Source organism: Cavia porcellus, unplaced genomic scaffold, assembly GCF_034190915.1.
Source record: "Cavia porcellus strain 051 isolate PalLab524CR breed Dunkin Hartley unplaced genomic scaffold, mCavPor4.1 scaffold_17, whole genome shotgun sequence".
Classification (NCBI taxonomy): domain Eukaryota; kingdom Metazoa; phylum Chordata; class Mammalia; order Rodentia; family Caviidae; genus Cavia; species Cavia porcellus.
In genome coordinates this window covers 51615747-51639630 of record NW_026947500.1, presented here as the reverse complement: position 1 = coordinate 51639630, position 23884 = coordinate 51615747, and the positions used below count along the sequence as shown (strand labels likewise).

The following is a 23884-nucleotide window of genomic DNA, read 5'->3' as shown; positions in this document are numbered from 1 at the left end:
ACCTTCTAAAAACAGAAGGAGCACAGACATCCACACAGTGAAGAAATGCCACATGCAAACTTTGGCACAGGGTACAATGTGATTCTGTTTGTCCCTTTTGTTGATTAACATAACAAAAGCTTCAGCCGGCCTTAGGGACCCCCTTTACTGATGAGGGCCCCTCGCAGGGCAGCTTTGACCTCCTTGTTTCGCAGAGTGTAAATCAAGGGGTTGAGTAAAGGGGTGGCGAAGGTGTAGACCAGCGCCAAGTGGCGGTCCTCGTCCTCCGAGGAGCTGGAGCGCGGCCGCAGGTAGACCAGGCTGCAGCAGCCATACTGCAGCAGGACCACGGTGAGGTGCGAGGAGCAGGTGGAGAAGGCGCGCTGGCGGCCCTGGGCGGAGCGGATGCGCACGATGGCGACTGCGATAAACCCGTAGGAGATGCAGATGAGCAGGAAGGGCACGGTCAGCACCAGGATGCCCACCACATAGAGCACGGCCTGGTGCACGCGGGTGTCCGCGCAGGCCAGCCGCAGGACCGCGGGCACATCGCAGAGGAAGTGGTGGATCTCAGGGCGGTGCCCGCAGAAGGGCAGGCTGAAGACCAGGGCAGTGAGCGGCAGGCAGAGGGACAGCGCGAGGCCCACGGAGCCCAGCACCATCTGCACGCACAGCCTCCGCGTCATGAGCAGGGCGTAGTGCAGCGGGTGGCAGATGGCCACGTAGCGGTCATAGGCCATGACGGCCAGGAGGAAGCAGTCGGTGCTGCCCAGGGTGACAAAGAAGAACATCTGGGCCCCGCAGCCGGCCACGGGGATGGGCTTCGGGGCACCCAGAGTGTTGGAAAGCATGAGAGGCACCACCGCGGAGGTGTAGCAGATCTCCAGCACAGACAGGATGCCCAGGAAGAAGTACATCGGGCTGTGCAGGGCGCTGTGCGCGCTCACCACCCACAGGATGGCCGCGTTGCCGCCCAGGGTCAGGAGGTAGAGCAGCAGGAACAGCAGGAACAGCGGGGCCTGCAGCGCGGGGGCAACCGAGAAGGCGCGGAACAGGAAGCCGGTGGGGCCGGTCTGGTTGAGCGCGGGGCTCCAGGCCTGCATCTCTGCAGCGAAACAGAGGGGAAGACACGCGGGGCTCATGGCCCAGCAGCAACCAGGGACTGGAAACCGGGTTTGGGTCTGGAATTACCTGCTTAGGGTCCAGTTTCAGAGGCAGAGCTCGGGAGCAAGTTCGGGGTGGAAGGTCTGGCGCGCTGAGGCCTGGACTCCTTCATGACCCAGCCGGAGACTCCTCTGCGATGACCCTGGGGAGGGGACCCGAGGACGCCCCGTGACATAGCCTGCTGTTCTAGTACTTTCCATCCAGCTGACAAGCACAATGCAGTGCTGGTGTTGGGAGGGTCCTACTGTTAGTTCTCTCCTTCTGTCTTGCTTTTTGCATAGTAAATACATCTGTCTAATCACTACTGAGGTGAAGGGAGCCATTCCAGGAACCTATAGGTGGCCTTCAGGTCCCTTTCAGACTTTGTCGCTGGGTGAGTAACAGCTCTGTGGCCTCATCCCTGCAGGTGGCTCCACCAGGAGAGTGCTGAGCCCAGACTGGGGCTAGAGGAGGCTCCTGGGCTCAGTTAGCAAAGCTCTGCCCCATTCTTTGCTGTACCAGAAGCCCTTGTACAGCACCTTCCTACCTTGTTCATGCTGCTTGCCACTGTTTTAACTCAATTTCCATGCTGTTGTTCTGACTACATATAAAATCAAGCTAACATACTTTTCTCTAGTCCTTTCTCATTTATAGTCTATTTATGGTTCCTCTTACTTGAAATTTCTATGCTGTAAGTAAAAGTTGAAACTTTTAGAATTTTCTTGACATACAAAAGTACAGTAAGAAATCTAAAAATGCCACAGCAGTCTGTAACTATGCGTTAGGACAATCAAGAGTTTTGTAAACATCTGAGGTGGAAAAATATCCATTATGTAAGCATATTCAAGCTATTCCCCATCCCCATCCCCATATTTAAGCTATTCCCCATCCCCAGCTATTCTGGTGGATGTAGGACTTGCTGTAAACTTTTGCAGAGTGCAGTTTGGTAATGTGCAATGAAACACTTGAAAAAAGCATACCATTTGATTCACCAAAATTGCTTTCAGGAATTTATTCTTATAAAGTGACTATATGCATAATATATGACTTCAATTCTATTTCCACCTGAGGAATCCAAAAAAAAAAAAAATAGAAAAATATCTGCAAAATTTTAAGAATAAATGTTTTTGAAACATTTCTATAGCCAGTAATCCCAGATTTCCAGAGGCTGAGGCACGAGACTCACATGAGTTCCAGACCAGCCTGGGCCACAGAGTGAGTTTAAGGCCAGCTTCAAACATAAATAATTAAGGGATGGGGATATGGCTCAGTGGCATAAGCGGCTGCCTTGCAAGCGTACAGTGGTGAGTTCAATCCCTGATACAAAAAATAAAACAAACAAATAAATAAATAAATAGTGAAAGCTTATGTCAAAAATAATTAATTAAACTTCCAAAAATTGAAAGGGCTATTGGAGAAAAAGATACTAAGCTCTGCATGTAAATGTACAAGCTCAGTTTTTAGGGTTAAATGAATCTTAAAGCATGCATGGATTGCATACAGTTTCTATCAAAAATCCCAGAACAAACAAGTGGAAAGGCAAAAGAATGTTAAGAATAAAGTGAACTAAACTGGAGCAAAACATGCATCATGTGAGACAAAATTATATCAGAGAATTACAGGAGATGAAACATATTGCACATTCATTAAATTGGGACTGAAAGAGCACCAGAGATCCAGCACAAGGGATCAGGAGTGGTCACTAGTAAATCTCCCTGAGGGAGGGGCATGGATTAGTGGCACAGTGCCTGCCTGGCAAGTATGAGGTCATGAATTCAATTCCTGGTAGCAAAAGATTAATCAATCAATCACCAATAAATGCTCACTGTTCTGCTGGGGATACTGTTCTATGTTTAACAACTCATATGGCCCTCTGTCAAAGGGCTTTTATGTCAGTTTTGTAGAGGACAAAATTAAGGCAAAGAGATTAAACCATGCTAGTGTGTACTGGAACGTGAATGTAAACATAGGTGATCTGATGCTAGAGTCTTTTTCTTAATGAATTATTATAGTATGCTATCTCTTATGTGTATCCGATTCATTATCTGTAAAACAGAACAGAAAACCCAAGTACCTCCCTTTGAAGGTGGTGGTGAGAATAACGTAAGTTATTCTGTGAAGTACTGAGAGAAATCTCAGCACAGAATACACATATGATGTATATTAACCGCACTTGTTATTTCAGATCAATTACTAGTGCTCCAGGACAATGCAATAATCATTTTTAAAGCCAATTCATCAATGTGTATTTATGAAAATTTATTTCTGATGCACTGACTCATATTTTAAACAGTGAAATAAAATTAAAAGTATAGAATACTTTTTCATATCTCATGTTCATACAGAAACATATGTAACCAAATGATAAAAGGTCAGATTCTAAAAATATTGATAATTTAACAGGCTAAAAACCACAATAAGCAAATCTAATAACAAGTGAATTTCTACAATTCAGCAAAAAGTAAGGGTAATCATAACCAAAGCATGTAAAATGAGCCAAATATATTAAACCCAATTTTGTTAGTATTCAGACAAGTATAAAATTAAATCAAAGCAAGATATTAGTTTTGGGTTACAAACTTCCAGTAGTGGAAAAAAGAAAATCTTAGTGCCGTTAAAGTTGCAAAGAAAGAAACATCCCCAGATATACTGGTGGATGTAGGACTTGCTGTAAACTTTTGCAGAGTGCAATTTGGTAATGCGCAATGAAACACTTGAAAAAAGCATACCATTTGGTTCACCAAAATTGCTTTCAGGAATTTATTCTTATAAAGTGAATATATGCATAAAATTGTTGACAGGAATTCTCAACATGCTTTTCAGTGTAAAGGCTAAAATTTTATCCACCTAAATACCAACAATAGGAGGATGCTCATTACTTGTGGTCTCCTGGGTAATGGAACTTTAAGAAATATTTTTTACATGACATTGTAAAATACTATTTAATAGGTTGGAAAGGCTCATGAAAAAGTAGATTGCAGAGCAGCATTGTATTGTGATTCCATTTCAAAAATAATTTTATCTATTCATAAAAAGTTAAAGAACATATCTCAAGGTATGAACAATGTCTTGGGAGTGTGGATCTTTCTGTTGATGATTTATGTTTTTTGTATGTCTAAATTTTACAATACCCATACACAAATTTGTGCTTCCCCAGTGATTTGGAAAAGTTTCTTACTGCTTTGGTAGTTCAACAGCATGTTAGGAAGGAAGGAAAGGAGGGAGCTGAAGATAGGATTCTTCGTAAGATCTGGGTTTGAAGCCCAGACCCTCTTCACTAATCTTCACCTTGACATTATTTGGTGCTACCCAATTCACTAACACAGCTAGGGACATGAATGTGGAATTTATAAGGAATGCATGAAGAGTGACTACTCTTCAGGATAACGTTCCTGAGATGAAACAGGGGTCCGGTGCATGTAGCCACCCCTCTGCCTCTTCTCCCTGTCCTGGGATGCTCCATTGGGAGCGACATACTCTCAGGCTTTGCAGTGGCTCTGCTGAAATCAGAATAATCAGGAAAGGATTGAAAGAGAAGGAAGGAGAATAAAACAAAATGGGAGAGAACTCCAGTACAAAAATTGTAACTGTATACCATCAGCAATAAATGAGGAAGATTTCTGCTCAGGAAAACATACAACACTGATTCTGTTCGTAGGGATGTGACATTTGCATGAGCAATGCTGCCTCTGCAGGGAGAAGGGTGGACACTGAGGTGTCATGAACCAGATCCTCGACCACAAGAGATGGGATCATGAGTCTCAGATTGGCCAGAACCCTCCATGCTGGGTGACAGCATGTATAAACTGACGTCTGTGTCAAGATGCGGTTGTATCTTCAATAAAAGAGCAGTGCAGATCAGAATGTGTGTGTATAACTTAGTGTCTCCCTTCAAGAAAAGGCTTATTAATATGATTCTGATAATGTACCCAGACCAAAGCCAGACTGCATATGACCCTAAGCCCACAGAGGAGGGGTGCAGCCTCTTTCTGAAGTAATTTATGAACATCTCAAATCTTATCCTGCAATAATTATCTTCATAGCAATGACCACTGTGTAACTTTATTACATTTTTAGGAGACATCTGATGTCTCAAGTAGACAGTCCTGGGCCTGCCATGTGCTGGTTTAGATTCTGGACAAAGTCAGGAATCTGCAGAATTCAGGTGACAACCTCCAAAGGGCAGACAAGGCTGCTCTGTGGACTTGCTGGGGGATGGCCACTGGGGTGGCTAAGGGCAGTGCATTGTTTTCATTTCCCTTCGCTGTCTCTGCCCCGGCTCTGTCAGGCACTTTAGCCCCTTGCTGTGGTCTCTTGCATCATTGCTCCTTGTACCTTGGACACTTCCGTCCGCTGAACACCCCAGCTCCAGCCTACTCCTCCTTCAGAGCGCTGGTCAGCTGTCACCCGCCCCTGATCCTCACCTTCCCCAGCTTCAGTGTTAGAAGCTCTGCTGACTATGGATTCATGAAAGAGAACAACATGTAAATAAAGAATTTAAATCTTCTGAGGAACTGATTCCTAAACTGTGTTCCCTAGAACAGGAAAACTTCATTGTGTTCTAGAAATGAAAGTTTTTGAGGTAGTTTGAAAGATTTTCGTATTTTTCCTCCAAGATTAATGACATCAATTAGCCAAATAATGGTTTCCATTCCTCCATGTTAAAAAATCAGCTTTATTTTGTATCAAAATTTTCACTGCATGTTACATTGTTTCCACATAAAATCATTAAAATGTTTCTGGATTAATGACAATACCTGAAATACGTTTCTTGCTACTTTCTTAGTGTAATACAGGGACACTGAAAGAAAATGAAAAGACCTGAACTTTATACTGGATTTATGCTTAGATAGGTGAAGCTGGGCAATTAAACAACTTATCAGGGCTCCCTTGCCTGTTAATTGGACAGATGTATCTACTTTCTTAATGAATTTGTTCCACAAACTCCAATATTGATCTATGTGACTATTTGTCTCCAATAGAAGGCAAACTAGAACTTTTTGTTTTTATTAATCTGAGAAAGAAAATCAAAATTGAATCAATTAAAGAAATGAAGTCTCCCTCCCCACTGTGATAGCTGCCCCACTCCTTTGGTCACCCATGGAAACTTACCAAGAAGCACCTGGATGTTCCGCAGAAAAGCTGAGAGCCCCAGCCATGTGGAAGGCGCGTCCACACCACAAAGAGCCAAGTGCCTTCTTCCTCAATGCACCAGGGCCAAGCGTGGATAGGCGGACAGCAAGTATCACCTGCCCAGTGGATACCCAGTGGATGCCCAGTGAACGCTGGGGGCCTCGGCACAGACACACAAGAGGGAGACAACTTAGAAGCCAGGGATGCCCTCAGGACGGCGACTCTGCAGAGCAATCCTCTGTATGCCTGGGAAGACCTGTGTCCTCCTCAGCAGCAGAGATGGACCAGATTCACCCAGAGTCCAGCCTCACCTGATCCAGTTAGGTTGCTCAGTGTCCTTTATGAAATCGCTTTAAAATTAATGGGTCCCAAGAGCAGGATTTTCCCAGGAGTTCCCCCTGACAGAAACCAACTAGGGAAAATATTGGAAAAGGATTCCAGAGTCCTTGTGCGAAGGCCCAAAGGGCCCTTGAGCTATGCTGTGTGGTCACCTCAGGCAGCAGCTCCCTGGGGAGTCTGTAGGGAGTCTTAGTCCCTTTCCTGGATCCAGAAAGGCCTCCAGTATCTTGCTGCAGACACATCCCCCGCATGCACAGTGCAGGCCAGCCTGGTGTCCAGAGGGAGCCCGTGACCCCTGCGCCAGCCCAGATAGCTGGGCACTGAGGTCCAGTGAGGCTGTGCTGCACCTGCAGGGCCCCGAGCTCGGGCCCACAGGGAGCTCTGCGTGGCTTCCTCCTCTTGTGTGGCAGGCAAAGTGGGGGGACATGGACTCGGGGTCTCCTGGAACAGCAGTGCTATGAACGGCTGAAGAGCCAAAGATTTGTGCAGTGTTTTCTCCAATCCTGGTTTCTGACCTTTGACTTCATTTTCCTTATCTTACTTATTTTTGGTTTTTGATCAAACTTCCCTCCGCTGACACTTCAGGTCCTTAGGACTCGTTCTCCTTTTTTTTCCAGTGGTAACTGCATCCCCAGCCCCCAAGCTAACTACATTTTTGTCTGTTTGTTGGTTTCTTTCTCTCCCCTTCCTTGTTCCCCTCCTGAATTTAACCCGGTGTGTTTTCCCCTCCCTGGACCCATTAGCTGTGTGCCTTCTCATGCCCACTGCTGTCATCCTCACTGTCTGTGGTGTTATTGCCATTTTGCGCTTATCCAGTTTTTGCAATAAGGATGATGTTGGCCCCTGAATTTGGAACCACTTTATTTCATGGAGTAGTTTTAGGAACACAGATGTTAGTTTTCATTAAAGGCCTTATAAAATTTACCTGTTAATCTCTCTGCTCCTGGGCCTTTCTTTGGGGGAGACATTTAACTACTGTCTCAGTCTCACGGCCTGTGATTGACATGTTCAAGTGTTCATGTCTTCTTGGCTGCCTTTTGGCAGATTGCATTAATCTAAAACTCTCTAATTTATTAGAATTCTGAATTATCCCTTGAGAATCTTCCAGATTTCATAGGTGCCTGTTTCTAACTCTAATTATACTCATTAAAGTCTCCCCTCTTTTTCTTTCTTTGGTTTGGTAAGGGTTTTAAATCTTATTTAAAAAGAATCAACTCTTTGTTTCATTAATCATGTGTGTTATTCTTCTTCTCTCTATCTCGTTCTGACCTTTATTTCAGTTCTGACCTTTATTACTTCTTTCCTCATCTTGAGTTTGGTTTAGATGTTTCTAAGACCCTGACAAGCAGCACTAGAGTATTCGTTTGTAATCTCCCTGATTTTTTTAGTGTAGAACTTATAGCTATAAACTTTCTTCTCAGGCTTGCCTTTGCTGTATCTCAGAAACTCTGGTGTGGTGGACTTCTGTTTTTTGTTTGATTTTAGGAATTTTTAAGTTTCCTTTCTTTTTTTTTTTTTTTTTTTTTTTTGTCTTTTTCATCAGTACCGGGGATCGAACTCATGACTGCCTGCTTACAAGGCAGGCGCTTATGCCACTGAGGTAAATCCCCAGCCCCCTTCCTTTCAATTTTTTCAATCATCTATTGAACATTCAAAATGAATTGTTTGATTTCCACGTGTTTTCAGAGATGGTGCCATTGGGGTTGGACTCCTGGGAGATGACCAGCAAAGGTAGATTTTTACCCCCAGCTTCACCCTTCTCTAACTGCTTTCTGGCACCACATGTGAGCGCCTGTCATCTGCCAAGCCCTTCCACCATGCTATTTCTGCCTCAGAGCCTAGCAACCATGGACTGAGCCATCTGAAAACCATGAGCCAAAAGAAAGCTCTCCTCCTTTATACTGTGGGTACTGGTGTTTGCTCCACTGACCGGAAAGTGATTAATGCCCTGGAGTATCCTACTGTTAAATCATAGACCACTCCTTGAAGTGGCTCTTGACTGTATCACTCTTCAATATCCAGGGTGCTAGAAATTTCTTCTCCAAAGTGAGCTTGCCATGCTGGAGTCACCTTCAGAGTAAAACCCCACTTGCAGCTTGCAGCCTACTTGCAGCTTATAACTGTGGGTTTCTTCTGGGGAAACACTCCTAGTCTCTTTATCACCGAGGCTGATGCCCTCTCCTAGCTTCTGGCTCTCCAGGAACCAGGCTCAGTGCTCCAATCTGCTGCGTTCTTTTGTCTCTACCGTTTTCTCTTTCTCCAAGAATTTTAGTGCTCTCAGCAATTTCTCTCTGTCTCTCTCTGTCTCTGTCTCTGTCTCTGTCTCTCTCTGTCTCTCTCTGTCTCTCTCTATCTCTGTCTCTGTCTCTGTCTCTCTCTCTCTCTCTCTCTCTCTCTCTCGCTCTCGCTCTCGCTCTCGCTCTCGCTCTCTCTCTCTCCTTGTTAAGTAGTTGTCTTCTAGTTATCTCAATTCCTGGCCCTGACAAGGCTGTGATGAGCCTCTGGCTTCTACTTTGCCATATTAGTCACAGTATTTTTCAACCGATGAGCCCCGTTCAGGCACCTTGGATCATTTTGAATATCTTTAAAATCAAAAATGAGGCCAGACCTAGTGGCACACACCTGTAATTGCAGCCCTCAGGAGGCTGAGGCAGGAGAACCACTGTGAGTTCGAGACCAGCCTGGGCTACCACGTGAGCTGAAGGCCAGCCTGAACTGCATAGAAAGACCTTGTCTCAAAGAAAGGCAGAATAAATAAATAAATACAAATAAAAGTGAGTCACTGTTGGGATCAAATGAGATTTCTTTCAGGTGTCTGTAAAAACAGAAAGAAAAAGGACCAGTGATCCCCAAGGCACATTAAAATTTGAGTGTTAAGATAAAAATGAGAATCCAGGTAAGGAGAAAACGAAATAAAAATGAGGGAAGCAAGTTTGTGGTCTTTTTCAGTGATAGTGGTTGTTGTAGTTTTTGTTTGTCATTGCTGTTGATTTTTAAAGTAAGGTACACAACCTTATGGTAAACATATAAATCACCAAACTTGTGCTATAGTGAAGCAAATTAATGTCACCATCCCACAGAAGCAAATTAATGTCACCCACCTCCCTTTTAGTGATAAGAGCAAAAAATACCTACTCAGTTAGCAGGACCCAAGTACAGTACTAATTTACTAACTGTCTGAGAGAAAGCTTGAGAAAGCCTTCTGTCTGCTGGCAATTTATAAATTTATGTCTGCAGCTATAAATCCTGGTTTAGACAGCCAGAAGATATTTTTGCAGCATAACCGAAACCTAATTCTTAATTTTCTCCACCATATTTGAAGGTCTTATTCGACTTTCTTTTTTTTCACTAAGTGGCTCCCACTAGTCCACTTCATTAGGAAAAAAAATATGGAAAAATTAGAAAAATAATTCTTTGCCACTTCCCTGAACTTCCACCCTGAATACAGTCTGCATGAAATTTTATTGGCTTTACATTTAAAATGCATCCAAAATATGATTGCTTGCCTACGTTGCTACAATAGATGCTTAAGAATCCTGAAGCACTCCTACAAAATAGCTCTTCTCCTCCTCTGTGGGAAAAGTTACTCATTTAAAATGCAGGCCTCATTGTGCTGCTCTTCTGTTCAAATCCTTTGGGGGCTTCGTATCCTGCTTAGAACAAAATCAAAGTCATTCGTGTGGCCTATAAATCCGCCAGCATCCTCAACTTTGCCTCCTTTCATGTCAACTCCTGCTGCTCCCCTTCGATGGGAGCCTCAAGCCATGCAGCCTCCTTGTGCTCTGTGAAAAGCAGCGGGGAACAGGATAAGACAGAGATGATGAGATGCGGGGTGTGGGTGCCACGCTGCCTGAGCTTGATCCCTGGCTGTGCTCATGCTCATTCTGTCACCTTGGATAATTAATCCTTTCCCCTTTCTGTGTGTCAGTCTCCTTATCTATAAATCATATGTAGTAATGGTATCACCATCCCAAAATGTTGCTAATAATATAAATCCATCAAACCACATAAGCTGTCAGAGATTAGCTATCATCAACATCGTTGTCATTACTATGACTACCACTACTATTGTGTCTCTTTAGTCAACATTTTCATTATCATCAATAGTTTACATGACTGCCAGCACTCTGCCACCACTGTCATCATCCCCATCACCACCATCATCATCAATCATCTGAATGATCAATGTCACCACCCCATCATGAGCCTCCTTTGCCTCCTCCTCCTCCTCCCAGATTTCTGAGGATGCCCTTGTTTTCGCCTCTGGGAAAAACTGCTAAACCAAAAGGAACCAGGACTTGATACCGTGGGAAATTTTTGGCTTATTCAGATTACAAAAGATGCTAAATTCAGGAGACGCATTGCCAAGAAAGTGTGCTTGAGAGGAAAAGCCAAAGTTGCAGCTGGCCAATGCTTTGCGAGTGCTTTGGTAAAAATAAAAACATGAGGGTATTCATACACATAGAAGACTGTGTGGGCATCAGGCTGTGTGACTCCCTCAACCTCAGTGAAGCCACAGAGGTAAGATTAATCAGGAATGGTTTGTAGAGGACCCTCCAGGCTAACGGGGTAAATCCCCGTGACATACATGGGAAACCCATAAGGCTTTTGAGAAAGTATCAGTAGAAACTTTGACTGCTTGTACCAAAAGAGACAGAAATGAAGGGAAGCTATCAGACTCCCAAAATTCTCCAAACAGGAAAAAGCCTGATAAAACTATGCAGGTGATAAAATATTCTACCTTTCATGGAGGAAAAAAAAGTATGACCATGGAGACAGAACCATGGCCTAGCAAGGGACTATTTGGGCCCCTGGGTGTGGAATCCTGGGTCACAGGCTGACCTGACAATCCAGGGGCACAGGTATGTCCTCCAGTGATTATTCTCAGGTCTTAGAAACTAAGGGAGTTTGCCTTGTTTGATTTCAGTTTCTCTTTGGAGTATTTTTCTTTCTAGTTTCTCTTTTTTGGAGTAAGAATGTCTGTAGCAAGTACCTATAACTGTCCCACGGCTGTATTTTGGGAGCAGATACTTTATTTATAGCTCTTCAGGTCCAAATATGGGGAGCAATCCTGTCCCAGAATAGTTTCAAAAATGAAAAAAACAATGGGCTTTTTGAAGATTGATAGAAAATGGATATTCCTGTACTTTATACATTATACAAGTGATATCAGTTGTATAATATATGTGTATGTGTATATATGTATAATATATTTGTATGTATAATATATAAGTACAATACATAGTATATGTATAAACAAGTAGCATATATGCATAATATATGTATATGTGTATAATATATATGTATACATTAAAATATACTATATATGTGCATGTGTATATATGTATAATATGTATGTATGTGTATATGTGCATGTATAGGTATAACATATAATATATAAAGCACACAGTAAGCACTTAGAGTTAAACACCACTAGTAACTAGTACTTCAAAGCACAATTTAACGCTGAGCCCTCCCATCCAACCTGTGCACTGAAACTGCTCCCCCAGCACTTCACTGAGAAGCAATCGGCCGCTGCGTCTTTTCATTCTTGCCTCACTGCTGTACTGTACCAAAGGGCTTCATCCTGCCTGTTCTCTGTTGACCCCTGTCTGTGCCCCACTGCCCCCCCAGGAGCATGACCAGAGCGTACAGTGTCCCCAGTGCCCTGGTCCTGTCACTTCAGGTGGGTTTGGCCCACGGGAGCCAGGGCAGGACGGGGCAGCTGGGAGCAGAGGGGCGCATCCCGCTGTGTCTGCGTGGCCTCCCTTCCTCAGAAGCTGCTTTCTCCCCAGAAACCACAGCTCTTCCCGCTGGTTCCGTGTGTATCCAGCTCTGCATGGCCCTGGATAAGTTTGTGTCCCTTCTCCCCTTCCAGGTTCAGGAGTGGCCGGACTCCCTGCGATGGCTGGCCTGGACCTCCTTGCTTCCTGACTCACAGCGGTCACAGAGAATCCCACTGTCACGTTTTCCATAAATCGAATACCTAACCACCGAGCTGTTCATTTTCCAGCTGACAGCTACATCGGGCCTTATACTTGCCATTCTGTGTTACTTTATGCTCTTTTACTGCTATGTCTTTCCTCGAGGAGAAGTTACTGGGTGGAGAGGGGAGGAGCATTTCAAAGGCCTTTGCTGCACACCCATAAGCAATGATTTATAACTTACACTGTTTTTAAGTTTCATTTGAGCATCAGCTGAGAGATTCCCTTACTGCACATGGAGGCACGCTGGCTGTCACCAAACCCCAGCCTGTGAGGCGCTGGCCTCTCCAGGTTGCAGGAGCGGCAGGTCCTGGTGAGGACTCTCCCTAGCGCCCGTTTCATCTCGCTGTTCCTCAGGGTGTATATGACGGGGTTGAGCAGCGGGGTTCCCAGCGTGTACACGAGGGAGATGAGCTGATCTTGCCCTGCGCGGTAGCTGCGGCCGGGGCGCAGGTACATGAATGCACAGCAGCCATACTGCAGCAGGACCACCGCCAGATGGGAGGTGCAGGTGGAGAGGGCCCTGCGGCGCCCTGCTGCTGACCGAACCCTGCGCACTGCGGCCACTATGAAGGCATAGGAGGCGGCGATGAGGGAGAAAGGCACAGCGATGGCCAGCGTGGCCGCCCCCAGCACTGACCACTCGTGGATGCGGCCGCTGGCACACACGAGCTGCAGGACAGGGGGCACGTCACAGAAGAAGTGCTGGATACCCCGGGCGCGGCAGAATGGCAGAGAAAAGATGAAGGCTACGAGCTGTGAGGACAGGAAAAAGCCAAGGATGCCAGATGCCACCACCAGGCGGACACAGACAGCTGCTGTCATGACGAGAGGGTACTGCAGGGGGTGACAGATGGCAGCGTATCGGTCATAGGCCATGGCAGCCAGGAGCAAGCAGTCTGCACTGCCCAGGCCAATGAAGCAAACCATCTGAGCAGCACAGGCCAGGAGGGTGATGCTCGGCTGGGACCGCAGGGCATTGGCCAGCATGTGTGGCACCACCGCCGCGGTGTAGCACAGCTCTATCCCCGAGAGGCTGCCCAGGAGGTAGTACATGGGCATGTGCAGGCGGGCTTCGGTCTGGATGGACACCACGATGAGCACATTCCCAGCGACGATCAACACATAGACCAGGCTGAGGCCAAAGAAGCATAAGACACGCAGCTCCAGGCGGGAGGGATAGGCCAGGAAGAGGAACTCCACCAACACCGACTGATTTTCCCCACTCATGGAGCTGATAGCTGAACCTCCAGCGATGTCTGGAAGAGAAGAAAGTCTCAGACTGGTGCTGTACCACCGTGCTGGTGGTACAGTTGTCAGATTTCCCACCGAGGACACAGAACTGACACCCACACCTTAAAGGAGGAGAGGTTTCTAGATTTAGTGTGCACCTGGCAGCGGGGCACAGTGAAGTAAAGCTGCTTTGTTGGATGGAGGCAGCCTTGAAACAGCAGAATGGTGCCAAAGAGGAAGGGGCCAGGGTGCAGAGGGCACCCAAGGTCACACTCCCAGGCCCACCCAGCCCCTGCTCCACCCATCCTGCCTGATCCCGAGGCAGTGGAGTCAGCAATCAAGCTTAGCTGACACAGGTTATGGGTTTATACCCTGAGTCAGGAGTCCAGTTTACTAACGAGGGCTGGAGCTCCAGATTAGAAAGACCAAGTCCAGATTCTCCCTCCCTCCCTCCCTTCCTTCCTTCCTTCCTTCCTTCCTTCCTTCCTTCCTTCCTTCTTTCTTTTCTTTTAGGTCCACTTTTACAAAGTCTTCTCACATAAATATCTACAGCCCAATTTCTAGTTGCCAAGAGTTGACCCAAATTATTCTGGACACTAAGACAAAAATGGGAGAAGAAAAAAAAAACTGAAAGAGTAAATAAGATCCAAAATGTACAATAGATATTGTGAAAGTGAAAGGCAAAGAAACTGCTCACAAGGAAAGAGTAACTGGGATGGGGAAGGAGCAAAGAAAAAAGGGAAAAGATTTTATACATACATATATGATAATTATACTACTAATCTCAGTTCACCAAAAAGAATAGTGTATGCTTTCATTGTCTGATCATTTTTTCATGTCTGAATCTTATCATCTAAACAACTACTTTGTTTTTTTGTTTAGAGAGAAAAACAAAACAAAACAGTAAAAGGGTACAAGTAATACAGAATTTCAAGAGAAAAAATATTCAGTAAGAAATCACTAGTTAAGAGATTACATATTGTCGTCTCAGAAACATTTGTCCAGATTACAAAATTAAAGCATACAAAGTGGACATTCATACAGTGAGATTGCATACAGTTCTGTTCAATGATCCAACAAATACTGAGTAATATGGATTTCTATCCTACACACTTAAATATACATGCAGTTATATCCTTTAGATCACTTTCTTTCCTCTCTTTTTTATGATAACAATTACACATTTTGGGTTTTATTACCCCCACAGTTCTTATAACTTTTTCTTTGAAGAGGAAAAAAAAACCAAAGCAAAACAGAACAAAAAAAAAAAAAAACCCCAGTGTGACAAAGCAAAACAAAGTCAGTTAAAACAGGAGATGGACATAGTATATAATGCAAAAAGAGATTACCAGGTGGTCAACAATGGTTACCATTATGCCTCTTGCTATTGTAAAAAGAGTTGCCTGTATCATCTGGTATAATAGAATTGACCAAAACAGTACAGAACAAGACCAATAAAACCCAGACTGGAGACCTTACAGGACTTCCAAATAAGTTAATAGTCAAACCATAATGGGCATCGTAGAATATCTTGTTGCCTTCAAAGTGTTGCCTATACCCTCAAATTTTATACTATTAAGCAAAACAGAATATAATAAAACCAGTCAGAACAAGATGTGGAGAACAATACAAGGGTTCAAATCAGGTTCATAGTAAAACAAAAAAGTTACTCTAATATATCCCGCTATTTTTAATTTAGTTTTCCCTTAATTAAAAGATAATAAGAAATAAATTAATTTTTTTAAAAAGGGGGGGAGATTGAGATAAAAGAGAACGTATCAATAGAACAACACAGATCAGAACTGAACAATTTAAGCATCATTGTGTTTCACCACCAGATATCCTGACATTAATAGTAGTTACCATAGTGTCTCTTTCCTTGAAATATTTGAGTCTAACTTTGTATACTATAGCATCAAACTTAGCAAGACAGTGTGAAACCATTCAAGAGAATAAAAGTATTGCAGGGTATTTAGAACCAGCTAACAGAAACTAAACCATGGTTTCTATATTCTCTTTGCCTATAAAAAAATTTTGCTTATACTATCACATATATTAAAATATAATAAGATACAACACGCTAAAACCAATGGAAACAGACGAGCAACAACTTGATGGGGTTTCAAAACAGGATGATATTAAATCAGCACTAGCTATTATGCTGTCTTATTTTCTTCAAAATAGCTATTCATACTATCACAGACAATAAAATCAAACAACCCAGATTAAAACCATTCCAATTAATGAGTGAAAACATCATATGGCTTCAAACCAGTATGACTGGGAATCATGATTACCATGTACTTTTATGTAGTCTTATCATTTCTTACACTAGGGAAACTATTCGGTATTTATACATGTGAGTTTGATTTATTTCACTTATGAGTATGTCTCAAGCTACATCCATTTATTTATAAATGTCTCGGTGTGATCATTTTTTACAGCTGAGTATAAAAATACCACAACTTTTTTATCCATTCCTCAGTTGATGGACAATTAGGTTGTTTCTGAGATCTGGCTATTACAAATTGTGCTGCTATAAACATGGGTGCACGTATATCACTGTGGTATGATGCTTTCAGTTCTTCTGGGAATATGCCTAGAAGTGGAATAGCTGGAACAAATGGGACTCCCAATCCCAGCTTTCTGAGAAATCTCCAGATTGACCTCCACAATGGTTGTACTAGTGTACACTCCCACAACAGTGCAGGAGAGTTCCTTTTTCCCCACAGCCTCTCCAGCATTTGTTGTTGGTGGTTTTCTTGATCTTGGCCATTCTTTAAGGAGTGAGATGAAATCTCAGTGTGGTTTTAATTTGCATTTCTCTAATGACTAATGATGATAAACATTTTTTCATGTATTTATTTGCCATTTGTATTTCTTCATCTGAGAATTGTGTATTCATTTCAGATGCCCATTTTTGGATTGGGGCTTTGAATATTGGGGGTCTGATTTTTTTTAATTGTTTATTTTCTTAAGGAGAAAAAGAAAAAAACAGAAAAAGGGTACAAGCTATACAGAATTTCAGAAAAAATAAACAATAGGAAATCACTAGTTAATAGATTACATATTGTTATCTTAGAAATAGTTGTTCAAGTTACAAAATTAAAACATATAAAGTGGACTTTCAAACAGTGAAACTGGAAACAGTTTTGTTCAGTGATCCAACAAAACTCAGTAATATGGTTATCTATCTTATGCTCTTAAGTATATATGCAGTTATACTCTTTAGAGCACCTTCTTTTCCTTTCTTTTGTACAATTACAATTACACATTTTGGGTTTTATTACTCCCACAGTTCTTATTACTTTTTTCTGAAGAGAGTAAAACCAAATGTGACATAACAGAACAGAGTCAGTCAAATCAAAAGGATGGACATAATAGATAATATAAAAACAAAATACTAGGTGATCAATAATGGTTACCATACTGCCTCTTGCTATCTTAAAAAGAATTGCCTATATCATCAGTTATAATAGAATTGAACAAAACAGTAAAGAATAAAACCAAAACATTGGAGACATTACAGGACTTTAAAAGAAGATAATAGTCAACCGGAATGGGCATCATAATGAATCTTATTGTCTTCACAGTTGTTGCCTATACTTTCGAACTTGGTACTATCAAGCAAAGTGGAAATAGAGGAAAATCAGTCAAAGCAAGATGGTGAGGGCTATACAGGATTTCAAATCAAGTTAATAGGAAATCAAAGTGAATTACTATAATATATTCTGCTTTTTTATTTTTCCCTTAATTAAAAAGATAAAAATAAAAAAGTAAATAATTCTTAAAAAGGAGACTGAGATAAAAGAGGGCATAACAACAAAACAGCGCAGGTCAAAGCATAACCACTTAAGCAAAATAGTTTCACCACAAGATATCCTGACATAAAAGTTTTAATTCTTTATATTAACTACTTTGAAGATAACAACACGCAGTATATTAACCATTGTTTATCTCCTATTATTTTGTTTTGAAATTCTGTACCCTCATCTTTATTCTTTTCCAGTTTTAAAATTTTAAAAAGGGGAGAAAGAAGTAGGTAAAATCTGGAAATTATTTTCAGAAAGGAGTGAAATGAAAATTAAATTTTGTCAGTAAACACACAAAAATGTGTCAAGGAATTCCTGGGGTTGGAAGCCATTTGAGTGAGGGAAGGAAGCCAGTCAGTCTTTCATTCATTCATGTACTTACATATTTCATCTGTGTGTTACAGTGTCTCGTGAGAAATTAAATCAGTGATACATGGATGAAATACTCAGAAACACATGCTGTGACAGAAAAAGGAGAGAGATTTTTACATAGGCCTGAGCCTGATAATTCTGAGAGAGCCACAGGAAAACGCCTCCTAATTCTTGATTGCTGTCACCTAATCTGATTAGGAAAAGTATAAGAGGCTTGAAGGAGACAGGGTATTTAATCATGGGCTTTCTCTTGTTTGCTGAAAGTATGATCAAAAACCGCTAGAAACCCCAGACCCAGCCTCTGAGTATGGGCTGAGCATGCAAGGCCAATCCAATCCCCTTTGCCCCTCTCCACTCCGTCCTTCTAAGGAGCTCATATCTTAAATACGAGAAAGGCCACCAGGCTCTCATGAAAATCTTTTCATGAGCAGACATAACTCGCAAAAGACATCCAGTCAATCTTTTTCCCCCAACCAGCTCATATTTAAGAAAGTGGGAAGAGGGACAGCTTATTTTTCTCTGGCCTGCCAAATCCATATACTTCCTGCCACTGCACACAATACTTGAAGAAAAATTTCTCTCCAGAATCATCACTTCTGGTAAAAATCATTCACATAAACCCACTGGCTCAATTACTTTTCTCCTGTTGCTGAGACAAAATGCTCAGTACTCAAAGTTAAAGGACAAAAGGTTCCTTTTGGTTCACAAACCCCTGGGTTGTAGGGGTTTCAGTCCTTACTCGGCTGGCTCCAAGGCAGGGTGGCACGTGACAGAGGGGCAACACATCGTGGTGGGCTAATGGGAGCAAAGCAAGCAAGAAGCAAGATGCACCTCTTTCTGTCTCTTCTACTGTAGCCAGTCTGCCAGGTCAGGGTGGTACCAAGCCAACCGGTGGACTGATGGAGCAGTCACCCGCCCTTAACGCTAGCACTGCACCATGAACCAACCCCAGACTCTAGATTCAGCCACGTCTGAAAAAGCCCCACATATGACTGCAAGAGACTTTGTTGGATTGGGGGGGGCCATCCAGGCACAAACCATGACCCCCACCTCGATGTCACAAGCATGAGGACAAGTGTGTTTAAAGATTGCCACAAATATTATGAGCACTCTTGTACCGGACAAATATCCATTTCATACATTTTCCTTTCCTCTTCTGAAGTTCAATCATTTTTTGAATTATTTCTAGTGTCATGTAGCACATTGTATATTTACTGTAACGTAGAGGAGTAGCAGTGTATCAGTGTGAACTCTGAAACTACAATGATGTAGTCTGAATAATTCCATCTCTGGCTCTGTGATCCTCAGCAATACATCACATCTCTGAATCACAGTTTAATTATGTGAAAAATGGGAATAATAATTATAATTACTTAAAAGTGCTTTTGTGAATGTAAATAAGATAGTAACATAAGATAGTTTTAATAATGACTGATCTGTACTGAGACGTACCTAATAAAAGAACAATCATAGTTATTTGGAAATTGAGGGCAACCATTTTTCTTGGTTTACAGTTTTAACTCCCTTTACCATCGAACATAATCTTGTAAAATTTTAGGTTCTCAATAATTACATACTGAGTGAAGAAATATACTGTGAGGAACATGAGTCACTTCTATTTCCACTTTTTTTTCCTTTCACAATAAAACAAGTTGTTTAGGAATTCTTTTTTTAACCTTTTTTATTTAAAAAATTAACAGAAAAATCAAGAAGTAAACAGTTAAGAAAACAACAACAAAAATAAAATGAAAACAAAAAAATAAAATGACAACAAAACAAATGGCAATATAGGATTTCAAAACAAGATGATAGGAATTTAACAATGGTTATACTGCAAATTGTTATCCTCAAAGTAATTGCTCAGAAAGATACAGGCATGCAAGATTGATCAAACAATAAAATTTCCCTTTGAGCAGTTTCCTTCCCTTTTACTGTATCTATTCTAACTTTTGATCTTATTTACTGTTCCAGTTTTTTTTACACTAGAGAACCAATTCCATGTTTATACATGCAAGTGTGATTTATTTCACTTATCAGTATGGTTTCTTTTTTAATTTTATTTAAAGAGAAAAAACAAAAAAGTACACAAGTAATACAGAATTTCAAAAAATAAAGTAAGAAATCACTAGTTATAGATTACATATTGCCATCTTAGAAATAGTTGCTCAAGTTTCAAAATTAAAGCATACAAAGTAAACATTCAAACACTGAGACTGCAAACAGTCCTGTTCAATGATTCAACAAAAACTTAGTAATATGGTCACCTATCTTATACACCTAAAACACACTTGCAGTAGTATCCCTTAGAGCACTTTCTTTTCCTCTCTTTTTTACAATAACAATTACATATTTTGGGTTCTATGACTCCCACAGTTCTTATTACTGTTTTTTGAAGAGAATAAAACTAAATGTGATATAACAAAACAGAGTCATCAAATCAAAAGAATGGACATAGTACATGATATAAAAACAGAATACAAGGTGATCAACAATGGTTACCATAATGCCTCTTGCTATCTTAAAAAGAATTGCCTATATCATCAGTTATAATAAAATTTAACAAAACAGTACAGAATAAAACCAATAAAACCAAAACATTGGAGACATTACAGGACTTCAAAAGAAGATAATAGTCAAACCAGAATGGGCATTACAGTGTATCTTATTGTCTTCAAAGTAGTTGCCTATACCCTCAAACTTGATACTATCAAGCAAAACAGAATACAGTAAAAACAAGATGGTGAGAGTAATACAGGGCTTCAAATCAAGTTAATAAGAAATCAAAATGGTTACTATAATATATCCTGCTATTTTATTTATTTTTCCCTTAATTAAAAAAATAAAAATAAATAAATTTAAAAAAGGAAATTGAGATAAAAGAGGACATAACAATACAACAGCACAGGTCAGAACAGAACAATTTAAGCAACATAGTGTTTCACCACAAAATAACTCAACGTAACAGTAGTTACCATAGTGTCTGTTTCCTTGAAATATTTGAGTATAACTTCGTATACTATAGCATCAAAAATATCAAGACAATGTAAAACCATTCAAGAGAATGATAATATTATAGGGTATTTAGAACCAACTAACAGAAAAAGAACAATGGTTTTTATATCATCTCCTTGTCTATAAAAGTTTTTGTTTGTACTATCACATATAATAAAAATCCAATAAGATACAACATGATAAGACCGGTGGAGATAGAAGAACAAAGCTTGATGAGACTTCAAAACAAGATGATATTACATCAGCACTAGCTATTATGTTGTCTTGTTTTCTTCAAAATAGCTGTTCATATCATCACAGACAATAAAATCAAACAACCCAGAATAAAACCATTCCAATTAATGAATGAAAACATTATAAGGCTTCAAAGCAATATAATGGGGAATCATGATTACCACATACTTTTATGTATTCTTACCATTTCTTACACTAGGGAAACCATTTGGTATTTATACATGTGAGTTTGATTTATTTCACTTATGAGTATGGTCTCAAGCTGTGCCCATTTATTTATAAATATCTCAATGTGATCATTCTTTATAGCTGAGTAGTACTCCATTGTATAAAAATACCACAACATTTTTATTGTTTAGGAATTCTTATGGAAAACCTTTTACATTCAAATTCAGGCTTCGCTGTGGGGGAAAATCTTATCACTTAAGAGTATAGCATCTCTGTGCCTACAACAAGTGGACATCAAAAGGCCAATCCATTTCCTGTGTGGTGATGCAGGGCTTCCCACTCCCCAGCACAGGGACGATTTCTGAGAATTTCTTTTAGGTCCACTGGGCTCATATCTCAGGGGTGTGTTCTAGTCTCTACACTGAAATATTTACATGGGATCTAACAGAGGTCAAGAATTCCTAGTGCTCGAGGGGACTCCTGAAATGGCCTCACTCAGTGCCCTGCTGACTACCGTAATCACCAAGACACTGTCTACTCACCAGGACGCACACAATGCCCAGGCTTGCTTCAGGATGGAAGATAGAGTTTCTCTTTCGTGATCTAATCAATCCTGCCTCTGGAAACGGGTGTGTATTCATTCTGTTCTAAGACATTGCCCATTTCTACACAAAACTCTTGAGTTACCAAAGAGTTCCTATCCTGCAGCCCCAAGTTACTTTTTTTTTAGTTTCCTTTTACTATTTCTTACACACATGGTTGTGATGTGTGTCATAATTTAAGATCTGAAAAGGCTCTCATTGTAAATATCATTCTTTTAAAATGAGCTGCCTTGGACAAAGGAGCAGGAGTTGTGTTTTTTTTTTTTTTAATTAGTCTGATGAAGTGGCTTACATGGTTCCAAGACAGTGAAAATTATATCAGTGCGTCATCAATTTGCCATTGCAAGTTGTTGCTGAATATGCTGTACAAGACAGAAGTAAGATACGAGTACTTCAGCATCATCCTGGAAATCCTCAGGGTGCCCGTATCAAAGCCCCTGCCTACTTTTACCTCATTCTCACTGGCCCAGGTAGCCTGGCCCCGACTGGCAAGAATGTCATCAGAAAGAGTATCCTCAGATGTTCAGAAAATCCAAATAGTCTAGTTTGGTACAGTGTGGCAACTGTCTGGTCAGAATCATGTGACAAAGGGATATGGTGGATTTGACATTAAACAGTCACAAGACTATCGGTCTATGATTGATAGTATAATTCTATGGGGAAATCAATTTATATTAATTTGTTTCTTCATGTTTAAAAGATACAAATACTACCACTTACCTAATGGAGCTGTGATGAGATTAAGTGCGATAGAGTATGCAGAGCACTTGGTTTGATGTATAAGGTCCATTAAGTTGCATGATAATTTTATAATAATAATGTTTTCTGTCCACCTTTCTTGTGTCTCTTATGGTTATGGTGTATTCACCATACTTGCTTCATACCAGAAAGTTACATGAGTGCAGGTTTCTTTATTAGCCTTAAAAATGTACCTAAATTTACATTATTTAACCCTTTAACATTTCTTTGATTGAGATGAGTTATTAACATTATATTCAGTATAACTGGACTTCCAAGTGAACTCAGAAGAACCCTGTAAATCATGGGCCGAAATACATTTGAAATACTCCAGTCTCATTTGAAAAATCATTATTCATTTTTCTAACCACATCACCAGACAGGTTAATCTGCAAACACTGTGAGTTGAGGAGGTAGAAAGATACTTTCTCTTACCTTTCATGTAAGAAGAGTGAAGGGTGCCCTGAACCAGGTTGCTGGGTTAGAGTCATAAAAGCCAGGACCTAGTGTGTGATGCCCATGATGTCTGATGATTCTGGTAGGTCCAGAAGGGAAGACGATGGTCCTAGCAAGATTTCTCAAGGAGACTGAGCCTTTGGGAACCCGCACAAACAAGAGCCAGGAAAGGAGTAAATTGCTCAGCTATCTGGGGCCTCAGCTTGTAAGCTCCAGCTCCCAGAAGAAGGCCATTTCTCAACTGCTAGTTTCTTCCCTTGTTACCACATAATTAGTCCAAACTAAACCTGTCTCTCCACTTGGGACCCCTGACACTTTGAGGTTGTGGCATATGCTTGTCAAAGACTAGTATTTAGTTCTTTGTCAACCTTCTCAGGGCCTGAAGTAATTTCCTGAGAAACATGATGTTCCCTGATCAAAGTCATTTGAACCTCCTATTTCAGAGTGAACACAGGCACCAGATTGTCAGAGCAGGGCTCAGCCCTGATCCTCAATTTTAAGTAAAGTGGAGAATGGTAACTTCATTTTATGGGGACTCACATATCATCATGTTACTAATAATGCTTAATTAATATATATCAAATATTTTGCTTTTTCTATAGCATCTTTGTTTAAAGTCCATTGAGCATAGATAGTTCCATAGGTCTTAGCAAATTAGCTTAATTCATGTAAAGTGCTA

General features: G+C 41.3%; 2 protein-coding genes across 2 annotated transcripts; both read right to left on the bottom strand.

The window, feature by feature from the left end:
• Nucleotides 1-131: 131 nt before the first annotated feature.
• LOC100732640 (olfactory receptor 10Q1-like) lies at nucleotides 132-1121 on the bottom strand. The gene has a single exon (XM_003464306.2). It carries the CDS (start codon nucleotides 1119-1121, stop codon nucleotides 132-134), a length of 990 nt encoding a protein of 329 aa, XP_003464354.2.
• Nucleotides 1122-12776: 11655 nt separating this feature from the next.
• Nucleotides 12777-13808, bottom strand: LOC134471110 (olfactory receptor 10W1). Its single transcript, XM_063229081.1, has one exon. It carries the CDS (start codon nucleotides 13806-13808, stop codon nucleotides 12777-12779), a length of 1032 nt encoding a protein of 343 aa, XP_063085151.1.
• Nucleotides 13809-23884: the final 10076 nt, after the last annotated feature.